Source organism: Schistocerca piceifrons, chromosome 5, assembly GCF_021461385.2.
Source record: "Schistocerca piceifrons isolate TAMUIC-IGC-003096 chromosome 5, iqSchPice1.1, whole genome shotgun sequence".
Lineage (NCBI taxonomy): Eukaryota > Metazoa > Arthropoda > Insecta > Orthoptera > Acrididae > Schistocerca > Schistocerca piceifrons.
This window is the reverse complement of record NC_060142.1, coordinates 626145123-626160497: the sequence shown is the minus strand read 5'-3', so window position 1 is coordinate 626160497 and position 15375 is coordinate 626145123. Positions and strand designations below refer to the sequence as shown.

At 38.7% G+C, this 15375-nt stretch overlaps 1 protein-coding gene across 6 annotated transcripts in view; it reads right to left on the bottom strand.

Moving 5' to 3' along the window:
- LOC124797844 (E3 ubiquitin-protein ligase Nedd-4) overlaps window positions 1–15375 on the bottom strand; it is a 198714-nt gene that overhangs the window by 15249 nt on the left and 168090 nt on the right. For all 6 annotated transcript variants that reach the window (XM_047260892.1, XM_047260888.1, XM_047260893.1 and 3 more), the window contains exons 15-16: window positions 5645–5885; window positions 4506–4734 (exon numbers count right to left, since the gene is read on the bottom strand). In XM_047260892.1, coding sequence (XP_047116848.1) covers window positions 4506–4734; window positions 5645–5885 — 470 coding nt within the window. The remainder of the gene's footprint in view (window positions 1–4505; window positions 4735–5644; window positions 5886–15375) is intronic.

Sequence of the window (15375 nt, the reverse complement as noted above, 5' to 3'; positions counted from 1 at the left end):
TCTGCTCTCGAGAGAGGATCTGCAACGTGTGGTGCAGATTGGCTACACACAAACACTCACTCACTCCAATCTGTAGACAACGAACAGTTGAGCTTAATATGAGCTCCCCACAGACATGTACTGAAGTTTGTTGGGTGGTTTCCATTTGTTTGTGTCTTCACTTCGTCACATCAATGAAACACATGGCACACTGTGACTGCGAGAGAAAGGTTCATTTCACTTTTGTCATTTTGGACAAGTGTCCACTGTTCTCTTGTCCTCATATGATCGGACGATGTGCTCGTCACCAAAAAGTGTACACCCTCCAGTGTCTGTGTTCGAGTGGAACTGTTATGCAAGCACAATTATCACGATCACCAGTAAATGGACATTGCAATCTGATTTTATTTTTGTCACTTGTTCATTTACTCAGTTGGCAGAATAAATATGATTTCAGCAAGTGTACTTATCAATTCCTGTTACCACACTGTCACAACAGCCTACAACCAGAATGAGGTGCTTAGGTGCGACAACAAAGTCTGCTCACTGCACGACTGGCATGTAAGTGTCAATACCCACACATTCCCACTTAACAAATAATACATGAAAAAGAAGAGGAGAGTGGCTGGGGTAGTGTGACAACAACAGGGTAATCAGAAGTATGAAGACTAATGTTATTGTTCCCGTCTTGAAATTAACATTTTGGAAAACATTAAAAATGCCCAAAATGACTCCCTTCAATTGTTTTCAAACACTGGACCTGTGGTGATATTTCATCATAAAAACATCAGACGATACAAAACTATCGCTTTCTGTATTAACACACGTAAGTTCATACTTACATTACATACATTCATTTGTTGCATTTTTCACTATCTTTGCACCGAGAGACATGCATAAGAGTTGGGAAGGTTCCATTTTCGTGGCTACCACTTTGTAACTACTGACGAAATATGGCTGCACCAATGTAAGCTACAGAATTTTGGTTATTCATTCTGAAATCTAACCTCTTCCAGACTCTGCTAAGACATCTGTTGCCATGTTAGACAATGTAATACCCACCAATGCAAATTGGCGAAAGATAGAGGCCCTACGTCCACTTTTAAATTGTAAAATGACTATCACAATAAACTGCTCCTGCATACCATCTATGGCACACAAAAGCTGAATACTGTACGGAGCCTTTGCATAACCTCTAATACACAAATTTACAATTGTGCATATCTGTTACTAGATTCTTCTTAAAAGTACGACTATATCCTCACCATACTCGGTTATATCAGACATTAGTGTAGAAGCATCATAACCACTTAACTTTTCATCAATTTTGCATTTTTCAGTCAGCTAGCATGACTCGGCACTTGCTGTTACTGACAGAATGACAAATTTTTGATTCCTTGCAAAGGAAATGAAGCTGAAACACCACAATCAGAAATGGGGAGATTGAATGCAAAAGCGTGGTGACTTAAGCACTGTCAGGAAGAAAAAATCCATTAGATGCTGAGAATGTATGAACAGGTGTGCACCGCAAACAAAAAAAGATGAAGTGGTAAAATTATTCATAACACTCCAAGATAACCCAGAAGATAGGCCGAACATGAACTTCAAAGATGTGGGAGAATTCTGTTTGAAGAAAAAATTATGAGGTTTCTGCTCGGGAGAGGCAGTGAGTATTAAAACATTCTGGAAAGTTGTGTCATGGGATCAGAGGAAGTTTTACATAACCTTCTTGTGAAAATTATTGAAACCAAACGTCCAAAGAAGATCACTGTGGTATCCAGGAGAAAGAGATGGAGGAAATAATTCTATTGGGATCAAAGACTGGAGTATGTGATATTCACCAGTAATTTCAAACAGGAAATGAGCTCCGATTCAGAATGTCACATTCTTTAATAAAACAAACTAAAAAAAGATGAATTTTTGATTTGTGTGACCATTGTGTCAGTAGTTGCTTCACAATAACTAGAGATATTTCAAATCCATCTTTGCAACTACTAAAAAATGCATATTTACTTTACCATATGCCATTTGTTTAATTGATTTAAACATTGTCAGAGCCATGATACTTGTTTGATTTCCACTTACATCTGGCAGGGTCACCTACTTTAATATTTTACACGTATTTCTCCATTTGGCATTAATGTTTCGGCTTAATTTCATATTAGCTTGCTCCACTATTCATTTCTTGATGTGAATATTTTGTCCTATTTTACGTATGGTCACTAACCAATTGTCCGTCTGAATGAATTGCCACTGTCAAACTGCGGCCAAAAGCAGAGGCACTATTTGCTGCTTAGCATAATATGCTCAATGTCACTGGCTACTGCACAATTATGCCATCTGGATACTTAGATAGATGGGAGTTCTTCCTTCCAACCACTGCAAGCCCCTGTCTCTCATCTATTTTTACCTCGCACCACAATCTTAATTTCAGTCATCCTGCACTCACATCACCTTCTCTGTCTTTCTCTATTCTACCTATCTCTCCCTGAAGGATTTTTCCAAAATATGTTATATGAATGTGTGGCGTCTGGTCTTTCAGACATGTCCGGAAGACTAGACCCCACACAGAATCTGCAGCTGTGATATGTATTATGGTAACTGAAGTTGACAGGGGGAGAAAGGAAAGAGGTAAGGAACTATTGATGTCAGCTGCCTCGGTACTATGTGGAATCAGCAGCAATGAGCAAAAATGTGTGCTGGACCGGGATTTGAATCCAGGATCTCCTGCTTATTAGGCAGTTGTGTTACCCACTGTGCCACCCGGATGCAGTGTTTATCACAATTGTGTGGACTATGTCCAGATAGCACAGCGGTTAATGCAACTGCCTAGTAAACAGGAGCTCCCGAGTTCGAATACCAGTTTGGCACAAATTTTAACTCATCACTGCTGATTCCACTTGAAGTCCCAAGGCAGCCGACATCAATAGTTCCCTTCCCTTCCCTTCCCTTCCCTTCCCTTCCCTTCCCTTCCCTTCCCTTCCCTTCCCTTTTCCCTTTTCCCTTTTCCCTTAACATAATTTGTCCAAAAGCCACCAAAATTCTCCGTCTTATTTTATGTCTGTCAATAAATTAATGCCGAAACTATTTAGTGAGTTGTTACCTTTATTCCTTAAATCATTTACATGCCAACAGTGTTTGTAGAACAGATCTGTCTGCATCTCAGGCATGTCCACAGAGGTAAATCGCATTGTTTTATTCACCAAAATTACTAAATGTGTAAATAAAAATATTAACAAAAAACCTCAACGGTTCCTTAAAACTGAGAGTAATACCTCAGTCTCATTGCATGTATGTTGTTACAGTGTGACTATTTCAGTGAAACACAAACACGGAGTACCAAGAGAGTCGATTCGCCAGTCATTCCCTTAAAAGCATAAGGAAAACCACTTTCCTAATGGTAGAAGGCATGCAACATTACGAACTCTACAACACAGCTACTTTGTTTAAGCCCTCACAATATCTGAGGTGGAATAAGAAACACATCATGAAAGGGATCGTTTGGAGGTGGAATTACATACGAGATTTACAATCTGTCACCACTCTATACCAACTTAGAAATGGCAGTCATTTACAGGATTATACAGAAAGCAGTACTAAATTACTGAATCTTTTGCTATCACACACTAAGGGGTAACTTAAATATATGACTATTTCCATTTTTCGCCAGCAATTGATGACATCTAAGATTTCACTTTCTTTCACTAATGGAAATGTTTGGGAAGCACTGGAGAACTTATGTCTTTTCCACAAGAAAGCTTGAATATATTTTATCTCTGGATAAACTCAGTGCATGAGGGACACACAAAATACGATACAGAAGACTGCAAAATAAAAACCACACATTTAAAAATTATGTCCCTATTTTGTACAATATCATTTCCTGGAAATGGGGGAAGAGTACACCAGCTGTATTAGTAACCACAGTGAAAATGCAAAGATATGGTATATCAATAAAGTCTGGATCTTAGAACCGAAATAATTTACAGGTCAAAAGATATCATAACCTCTTATAGTTCTGCATCTTGAAACTTTGCTGTCCAACAGTCAATGTATCTTCTAGCAATTTTATATCAGTCTACAACTAAAATGGGTCTTTTGTCACTACTTTCCTATTACATGCCACCTAACAAACCTCATTTTCAATATTGTGTTTCTATACACTCCCCAATCAAAGTTTAATACCCTATTTACCACTGGTATACTCTTCACCTATTACAATTTTTTTATAACCTTACACAGAAGACATTCAATGACAGACTAAAACAATATACAATGTTCATGTGTAATCAACAATATTAATATGGTGCAGAACACTGCAGAAAATGGATGTTTTTAGTAAGGATATGCATCCACCAGCACCAGGAGAAAATTTTAGAACCACAACCAGCACACCACACATACACCAACACACACACCAACACATGAAATGGCAAATGTTAAATCAAGTTTTTTTTAGCAGCTTATTGTATAACAACAGGATGTAGCTCCAAATGAAAAAAGGGTAACTTATAAAAAATACATACCCTCCAGAACCACTGCACTGTTATATGATTTGGGTGGTAGTCACCCTTGTAAAGAGTATTTTGTTTCCAGTCTTTCACATCAATGTTTTGTATTCCACACATCAGCAATTCCAGTTCATGTTCATCAAATATTTTCACCAATGGCAAAGGCACCAAACCTTCAAATCCATTCAAAAATGCATTCATTTGCTCTTGGACTCTTGAAACAAACCTCCACTGTATGACAAGGCTGTCAGCAAAACATATGTTTCACTTTAATATTTCTATGTTTACTTTCACTCTAGCAACTATTGATACATTTCAGCAAAGTTAAATCCAAATTAAATAATTCCAATAAATTATTTTGTTACAAATTAATTAACAACTACACACATTACCAGCGTTTAATTAAGTATTCATCTGTTGAATAAAAGAAGCTGTCAAAAAATTGTTTTGATTAGATTTGAAATTTGCTTTGCTTCCTGTCAGATAATGTAAACAAGCAAAGATTTTTGTGGCTGCATACCAAAATCCCTTATGAGTCACTGATTGTATACATTTTCATTAAATTTATGAACTTCATGAGTGTTGTCCAAAGTCAGTAACTATGAATCCTATATAGTACTTGAGGGAGGGGTGTCTTTGTTACTGATTCTTTCACGACCACTCAGTGAACACTGAGAAAGTACTACATAAATAGCCTGAGTTGCCTTACTATTGATCAATGTTGACTTAGTATTAGGCATTGTGCTGCTGGACTGCTACAATACAGAAGGCAGCACCATTAGGTAGGTAGTTTTAGTCAAGTGGTAACACTAGTGTGCATAGTAGTGTGTGTATGAAGAAATTACCAGACTGTTGAAATTCTGCAAAAGGGCATTCCATCTGCAAGAAATTTTATTCCAGGTTACAGCAAATGCCACTTTTATCACTGAATTTCTTACTGACAATAATTAAACACATTTAATTTCACAGTGGCTTCATTTAATACAAAATGCACAGTTACTCATAAGGTATCCAATATTTCAGTGTGTTAAGTATCACTGAAATTGTATACATTAACTTGCAGGAAGTTACTTTTTACTTATTCAGTGCAACCTCTTATTCTGTAACCTCTTATTATGTAAGCATTTAAGAACATAAATTATGAACATAATTACCTAATATATTCATCTTTATTTTCATTTGTAACAGGAATGTTTGCTCCATCAGGTTTCAGTTCACGCTGTGAAAAGTGGCCAAAACTTTCCTCATCAACACAAAATGTCAGTTCTAATTCACTTGGATCATTTTCTTTAATCCATAAAAGTGAATTGTAATACTCTGAATCAACACTCTCCATGTCCTTCAAGTCAATTGGCTTATTCAACATCATTTTATAAAATGGACGGATAAAAAAGGCTGCAAATAATAATTTCTGGCTTATTATTCACCATTTTAGCAAGAAAAAAATATTATGTAAGCATGCAAATATGTCTAGAATTATATTTTGTAGTGTTTTTCATCCCCCCTCCAAAGAATGGTGTATTTCTCAATATTTCACAATGGTAAGTGTTTCGTCTCCCTCCCTCCTTCCAAAGAATGGTGTATTTCTCAATATTTCACAATTGTCTACTCCCACTCACAGAAACGGAATTCTGTCACTAGGAGGAAAGTGTGTTACTTTACCCAATTAATTCCAAACCTACTGAAAAAGTGCAGAATTTTTTTTTAACTGAGATAAATTAACCGATTCTGGTTAACAGATTTAAGCAAAAACATACATAGTGCCATAAGCTTCAGGCATATGAAATAAGTCCAATGAAACAGAAAGTACATTAAAAGCTATTTCGAAAAATTCTCCTTCCCTTTTTTGTACAAAACAGTCTTACAGAAAAGTTAACATTACAGTAAAGCAAAGCATTGTGACACAGGAATGAAATACTAATGCACATACAAGTGCACAACTGATCCCATACAATTGAGCTGACAGTTACTGGAAAATATTTTGTTCAACACTTTGTGTACATTTTTAAGTACAAGAAATCAAAAAGCTTTAAGTGCAACTGGAGAAAAAAAGTCAGTGCATGTAACCTATCTGAAATGTGTGACACATTCCTTATACAAATAATTCTAAATGCTTTGGGCTACACTTTTCTCTATAACCTGAACCACTCAACTTTTCCATTTAACAAAGCATCTGTTGTCAACAGGTACAGGGTTGACAGTAGTTGACTCTAACCCTGGAATATTATGATTCACGAAAACCAACACAATCATCAATCAGGCCAAGGAAGAGCAACAGATGGACTGAATACTAACAGAAAATGATTGGAACCCTTTCCGGTTGAATTTTAAAAGAGAGAAGTAGTCAAATTGCAGGAAAGTTCAGTAGACTAAAAGAGAAGATGGAGCACTAAAAGACAAGAAATTTGTTACATGGGAGGATAGGTAGGACAAGAAGAAGAATTATAGGACAAGAAGAAGAATTATATGGTTTCATGAAGGGACTCATTTGCTACTGCATAGCAGGATATATCTGACAGACTGGTTCCTATGCTTTGCACTTTTGCAGAAGTAAAGGGAAGGAATATCAACTGCTGCACCCTTGTACAAGTGCAGCATTATCATTCGGCAGCTGTGTTATGACTTTGTAAGCCCACTAGACAAAAATCCATCACTCCCTTAAAAGATCACACATCATTTCAGAGAATTGGAGATCAGGCCTGCTTGCTGATCAGCTACGAGCTGGCTCATGGTCATGACACAGCACAAAGTAAGAGGGTTGGCTTGGAGTGACTAATGGTGGGGGAAGGTGGGGTGAGGGGAAAGGAGGAACTGGAACAAGGTAGCTTCACAAGAGAAACTGTTGTCAATGAGTCTAATTTTACATTCATTAATGTTATGTACTATGGATATTTGTACAAATGTGTTCTGTGGCAGATTTTTTTTTCTGAGACTGCTGTATAAAATGACAAACGATAATTAAATGAAACATACCTCTGAACATTTTGATGAAGTGAAGAACTTGGGCAACTAAGTACAAACATGATATTTATTATGACTGAAGCAGTCTTCTGATGAATGCTTTGTAGGGCAAAATTTAAATTGAGATAAACTTTTATTTCTTGGCCATTTTATTTGTAAGTTGAACATAAAAATGCAGGATGTCAATGACTATTATTTTTTTTTATTTTTCACTAAAACATCTATGTCTGGTACCACTTTCTGAGCACTGGTACTTCAAAGACAATCTTTTGAGTTGAAGTCTGTCAGTGACCTAGTGACACTATAATACATACGAGCTACATAAAATTTTTTTCCAATTATGTTTATCATAAATATGATTTACATTTTTTATTCTGTACAGCTTTAGATACTGTGTGTCAATTAAAATGCAATACATATTTTAACTTTTCTAAATAATTCTGTATTATGATATAATTGTTATGGATCATTGCTAGTAGGGAAAGTTAGAAAAACCAATATTTCTTGCAGGGAGCAAAAACTTGTCTAGAAGTGCTGTCTCTGGACATGAGTGTAACATCAGAGCAGAGTGTGCTAAAGACGTGGTGGTGGTGGTTAGTGTTTAATGTCCCGTCGACAACAAAGTCATTAGAGACGGAGCGCAAGCACGGGTTTGGGAAGGAAATCGGCCGTGCCCTTTCAAAGGAACCATCCCGGCATTTGCCTGAAACGATTTAGGGAAATCACGGAAAACCTAAATCAGGCTGGCCGGAGATGGGATTGAACCGTCGTCCTCCCGAATGCGAGTCCAGTGTGCTAACCACTGCGCCACCTCGCTCAGTGAGAGAGTGTGCTAAAGACGTATTTGGATGTGAGACTTTGAAGTGAACGAACCCAATTGGTATGCAGCATAAAACCTTGGGCATATGTGAGACAAAATTATAACTAGTGAGGCACCACAAGCATGACAAGTGTGAGCAGATGTAAGAGACTCCAATAACATCAGGATCCTGCTTCATAATTGGTCACTGCTGATCAAGGCGTGCCTACAATATTACACAACAACGATGACACCTTAACATCTGCAATGAACCGTAAGACCGTTTCATTTTCATTCACATTTGAAACTTTGCGAGACATTTGCCAGTGGCATAATTTGAGTGACTTTAACTGAATAATAGTTAACATGCAAAGTTTTGCACCTCTGCTTCTCACTCTATGTCTTTTGAATGTCCATAATCTTCTGCAAGAAAGGTATTGCAATGTTACTGTTGTAAACTGAATTTTTTCATTGTGTTCAGAGCTCTGAAGTGCGCAAAGCTTCGTAAGACACCACTGCATTCCAACAACATATAGGCATCCTGCAAAGACCTGTTGTAAATTGATCTGGGTGTGTGTGGCCATTGCTTAAAAGTTCTTATCCCAGTCCTCATGCTCCTTTTAACTGATTTCTATTTACTATGCTGCAGGCCCAACAGAACGTAAAAAAGATTTAAAAAGAGCTACTCACTGTTTTAAGCACTGTGCCCATGTATATAAGCTCACAACTAACGCTATGCTGAATCTAACAATGGTCATTCCCTTGCAGGGAGCACAATGTTTGCACTTCCCCTGTATTACATAATTAAATTTCACTGCCCCATTTTATCACGAGCACTCACTTCTCAAGGCAGCAAGGGAGTGTTAGCGCCTTTCCTTACTTATCTGCCTCCTGAAGTGTTACAACATTGTGAAGTGATCATCCAATGTTGACATAAGTCATGACAGTGAAGTGGTGTGTTTGTGCCACTCAATTACATGGAATAAGCACAATAAGGTGAGTAGATGCAGACACAGGACAGAAAAAGTTATCATGTTTGGGCAAGCTAATAACCACACCAAGAATGAAGACACCAGATTTGCTGGTGTATCAATGCTGAATGTCTAGTATATCTATGCATAATTGTGTATCACTCACAGACATATAACAGTGGTTAAAGAAAGATCCCAACCTACAGGAACCAGAGATGAGTTCCACATGTTGTAAGTGACAATCAGATTTAACCACAACATAAACTGTCAGTGAATGCAGGTCCATCTCAACCATTAATGAACAAACTTTAAATGAGCCAAAGGGCACTGGGAGTTGGCTTGAGGCATGAAAGTGACAGTTTTTGTCTGGTGTGTTAAAGCATGTAACTTTCTTCAAGGCTAATGATTTCAACCGGATGAATTTTTCTTCTCCTGACATATAGCCTTGTTAATTACTAAATTATCATACACTCTACATGTTTGTTAGCTTTTCTTTCTATGGTGGTCTGTCCAAAGTCACTGCACTCAAAAACGTGACATTCTGTACGTCTTAATAATGCGGTGACTGAATACTGCCTTACATCTTCAAGTGACTTTCGTAATTTAATATTAAAGCTGATCAAAGGATATAAATGTTTAAGGGTATGATCTGGTTGCAACTTAAAATTTTTACTGAGATCATGAGCCGTACTCTGGCACTGAAAGAGCCCTGCTGATGACAGCCAGGAGTTCAGGCTTATGTTACATGGCAGAAAGTTTTAACTTACTGAGATTTATTAATTCATTGCCGTCTCTCTCTCTCTCTCTCTCTCTCTCTCTCTCTCTCTCTCTCTCTCTCTAACTCTCTCTCTCTCTAACTCTCTCTCTAACTCTCTCTCTCTCTAACTCTCTCTCTCTCTAACTCTCTCTCTCTCTCTCTCTCTCTCTCTCTCTCTCTCTAACTGTGTGTGTGTGTGTGTGTGTGTGTGTGTGTGTGTGTGTGTGTGTCTCCATTCTCTCGATTTTTGACATTATCTGCAGTTCTTTGGTGTCAAAATCCACTGTCATTGCTTCTCATTTCAACAAATGTTTCTAGTTTCAAAGCATATTAACAACATATACTAGTGCCATCTGGATTGACAAAACAGTTCTTGTAAGTCCTTTATATTTTACGGAACAATGTTAAGGTAGTCTGGCTTCAGCTGCCAGAGGTGTGTGTGTGTGTGTGTGTGTGTGTGTGTGTGTCTCTTACACATATTACATTATGTATAATGGGTAGCTCCGAGAGATGAAATTGTGAAGGTGACAGAGGAACAAATATGCAAAAAGAGAAGCCCGAGTAGAAATCCTTAGGTAACACATAATATGTTGAATATTTAATTGATGACAGAAGACAATATAAAAATGCTGCAAATACGGGACGCAAAAGGGAATACAGAAGTGTGAACAATGAAATTGACAAGCAGCAAAATGACTACTAGAGAAGTGCAAGTTGCAGAAGGATGGGTGACTATAGGAACAACAGATGTGGTATGTGAAGGTAGAAAAAGTTTAAGGTTTGCCAATAACATTTTAATTCTCTCAGTGTGTTAGTTAATTAAATGTTCTGTAAAGGATCTAATTTATTTATTTATTTATTTTTAAAATCAAAATATTGTGGAATTGACCAATTTACAGGATATGTTCACATCATTAGTTGCAGTTGGCTGCTACACGGTGGCCATTTACAAGTTTTTAAATGGCACACTAATCTAAAGTTACCATTAATCAACATACTTTTCCAATTTCACCCTACAATTACATTTAGAACTACTTTTTTTAAAGGCAACTTACCAGTTTTTAAATTTAAAAAAATTGCTATAAAATAGAAGCTGTGAAAAAAAGAGTTAAGAGTTAGATAGTTAGAACTTGCTTTACTCCCTGCCAGACATTTATTATTGGGGAAAAAATTATATATTTTTTGACACATACTGAACTCCTTTCTGAGCCATTGACAGCTTTAATAATGAGTAGTACGAGTAGTGTTTTCTTCTTGAAAGAGGTAGGTATTGCATCACTTGAACACATTTGAAAAATAAATGCACAAACACAATGATGAATCAGTACCCTCTAAAGTTTAGCTCCAGTTTCACCTCAAACAGTGGGTGGTTGAATGGTCTCTTTAAGATACAGCCCATGTATGGCAACATAGTACTCAGCCACAGGATTTAACATCTTAGAACCAAGAAACACATTTGGTTGTCTGCTTGCCAAAGATGTTATTAGATGAAACTGCAGACACTGTAACATGGAAATTTTATGTGGCTGGTGTTTTGAATTATGGTGCATGAGATACTGGTAGGTTTCAGGCCTGAACTACTTTGTTTACAATGTTGCCAACCTCAGCAAACAATTGCACAGTAACCGTAACCAAATACTTTGTGCACTTCACTTTTTGCCTCTTGCATGTTATTCTCTTCACTTACATTGAAATTGTTTGAGGAAGACTCTCTTAACAGCACAAGGGATTGGCGACCAATGTGTCAATTTTGTTTTCGCACAAACACAAGACACGAGTGTAAGCTGGCTGACCTTTGAGAGAGGCACAGGGCTTGTTTCCCCTTGCACTGCTTCTCACCAACTAGGCATTCAAAATTTTGATTTGCTTGTGCTATTTGTTGTCTGCAACACAGTGAGCTTACTGATAGTAATGTGAATAAGTTACTTTCAACTATTTCCATTCTAAGCATCTTGTCAATTTCACTTGTATCACCGATTAACATGGGTTTCATGGTCCATGAAAGTTCTCTGCAATACACTAATCAGGGCTCATATGCGACAGACTTGAGAGCAATGTTCTGCAATTTTGAAGTTGTCGAACTGGATGGGGAAAAGACAGATAATGTCAAGAAACACCTTAAATCTGAAGCGCACAGTTCACCGATGAGAAAATGCTGCTCCTTCTCAGCAGAAACAATCATTTGCTGAAAGCATAAATCGTGCCTAAAGAAGAAAATGAGCAAAGACTCCACTCTAAGAGCTCCTATTACAGAGATGAAAGTATATTTTCTCTTTTGTTACTGCTTTATCACCAATACCGATTCTTCCACTTTTTTCTGTCAGTTTTATATTCCAGCATATAGCATGGGAAAGTTTTAAATTTGTCTCTCCATTTTACACACACACACACACACACACACACACACACACACACACACACACACACACACACACACACCTTTATTACCAAAAATAGATGCTATTTATGCCAAAACTGGATGCTAATTTTATCCATGTGCTAGCATTTCCAACTTTGTAACTATAACTACACACGCTTAGCATTTTTGCTATCATTTACTTCCCATAAAATATGCCTGAAGTTTAAGGCTATTGAACTAACAAAAAATTAATAACATGGTGTCTGATAACACAATTTCTTTTTCTATTTCTATGCAGCTAGTAAAATTTCACTCGCACTTTGGATACCAATGTAATTATTTTATTTCTATGAGAAAAAACAGTCCAAAATGAAATAACAACCACACTGCAGTAGAAAAATTATCTACTTGTCAGATGATGAGGTCAGCACACACGTTTCAAAATTGAATTAGTAAAATAAGTAGCTTCATTCAACTGACTGCAATGATCCTCTGTGACCCACTATTTGATGGAGAAATACATCTATGGTAGAGGCATGTCACAACTCAGATTTGCCACAGCTCTGAAATGTAAACAGGTCTTGATCACATAATTCTTAAGCATTATGGTTTTTAAAAGCTGTGGAATAAATTGTATATGGGAATTAATGATAAAAAATATGTACATAACAACATTACGAAAAGGGAAGTTGCTACTACCATATAGCGGAGATGGTGAGTTGCAGATAGACCCAACAAAAAAACTCTTACAATTAAAGGTTTCAGCCATGGGGTGGCAGACAGTGAAGTGCTGCAGGTCAAACAGAGAGTGGGGGACAGGTGGTGGTGGTGGTGGTGGTGGTGGTGGTGGTGGGTGGTGGTGGTGGTGGTGGTGGGTGGTGGTGGTGGTGGTGGTGGTGGTGGAGAGTAGTGGAAAAAGGAGAGAAATGGAAAGACTGGGTGTGATGGTGGAGTGGCGGCTGCAAAGTGCCCAAATGGGAACAGGACAGGGGCTGAATAGGTGAGGACAGTGACTAACGAAGGTTGAGGCCAGAAGGGTTACGGGACCATAGGATGTATTGCAAGGAAAGTTCCCACTTGAGCAATTCAGGAAAGGTGGTGTTGATGAGAAGGATCCATATGGCACATGCTGTGAAGCAGTCAGCGAAATGAAGGATATCATGTTTGTCAGCATGTCCAGCAAGAGGTTGGTCCACTTGTTTCTTGGCCACAGTTTGTCAGTGGCCATACATACGGACAGACAGCTTGTTGGTTGTCAAGCCTACATAGACTGTAGCACAGTGGTTGCAGCTTAGCTTGTAGATCACATGACTGGTTTCACATACAGCCCTGGCCTGTGATCAGATAGGTCATGTTAGTGACCAGATGGTGGTGGGAGGATGTATGGGACAGGTCTTGCATCTACGTCTATTACAGGGGTATGAGACATGAGGTAAGGGATTGGGAGCAGGGATTGTGTAAGGATGGACAAGTATATTGTGTAGGTTCGGGGCTGACTGAATACCACTGTGGAAGGTGTGTGAAGGATAGTGGGCAGAACATTCCTCATTTCAGGGCATGATGAGAGGTAATCAAAACCTAGGTGGAGAATGTAATTCAGTTGCTCCAGTCCTGGGTGCTCCTGAGTTACAAGGGGAATGCTCCTCTGTGACCAGATGGTGGGACTTTGGAAGGTGGTGGGAGACTGGAAAGTTAAGGCATGGGAGATTTGTTTTTGTGCAATGCTTCAGTGAGACCCTCGATATATTTCAAGAGGTACTGCTCGTCACTGCAGATGCGATGACCACGGGTGGCTTGGCTGTACAGAAAGGACTTCTTGGTACAGAAAGCATGGCAGCTGTCGAAGTAGAGGTATTGCTAGCCACCTTAAGGTGGAGGTCAACATCTACGAAGGTGGTTCGTTGGGTTGAGTACGACCAGGTGAAGCAAATGGGGGAGACGTCGTCGAGGTTCTGGAGGAATGTGGATAGGGTGTCCTCACCCTTGATCCAGATAACACAGATGTCATCAATGAATATGAACCAAGTGAGGAGTTAAAGGATTCTGGATTTTTAGGAAGGGTTCCTCTAGAAGGCCCATGAATAGGTTGGCATAGGCTGGTGCCATGTGGGTGCCCATAGCCATTCCCCAGATTTGTTTGTAAGTAATACCTTCAAAGAAGAGGTAATTGCAGGTGAGAATATAGTTGGTCACAGCAACTAGGAAGGAGGTTGTTGGTTTTGAATATGTCGGGCATTGAGAAAGATAGTGTTCAATAGCGGTAGGGCTATGGGGATTAGGAATGTTAGTGTAAAAGGAGGTGGCATCAACAGTTATGGGCAGGGCACCTTGTGGTAAAGGGATAGGAACCATGGAGAGTCAGTGGAGGAAATAGTTGGTATCTTTTATATAGGAGGGCAGATTCCAGGTAATAGATTGACAGTGTTGCTCTACAAGAGCAGAGATTCTCTCAGTGGGGGCACAGTAACCAGCCAAAATGGGGCATCCTGGGTCGTTTGGTTTATGGACTTTAGGAAGAGAGAGTGCATCGAGTGGTAGGGGTGATTATACAAATGGACTCCGGGGAGAAGTTCTGGGATGGGCGTAAGGATTTGAGTAGTGACTGGAGATCCTGCTGGATTTCTGGAATGGGATGACTGTGGCAAGGTTTGTAGGTGGAAGTACCTGACACCTGGCAGAGTCCTTCCGCCAGGTAATTCTTGCGGTCCAAAAGAACAATGGTGGAGCCTTTGACCACAGGTAGAATTATAAGGTCAAGATCAGTTTCTAGAAGATGGACTGCATTTTTTTCCTGCAGATGTAAGGTTAGTTTGCATGTTGAGGGATTTGGGGAATGGTGGTGAGGCATGTGATCTACAAGCTACGCTGCAACCACTGTGTTGCATTCTATGTATGCTTAACAACCAACAAGTTGTCTATCCATATGAATGGACAGCGACAAACTGTGGCCAAGAAACATGTGGACCACCCTCTTGTTGAACATGCTGACAAACATGATATCCTTGAAACTTCCTGGCAGATTAAAACTGTGTGCCCGA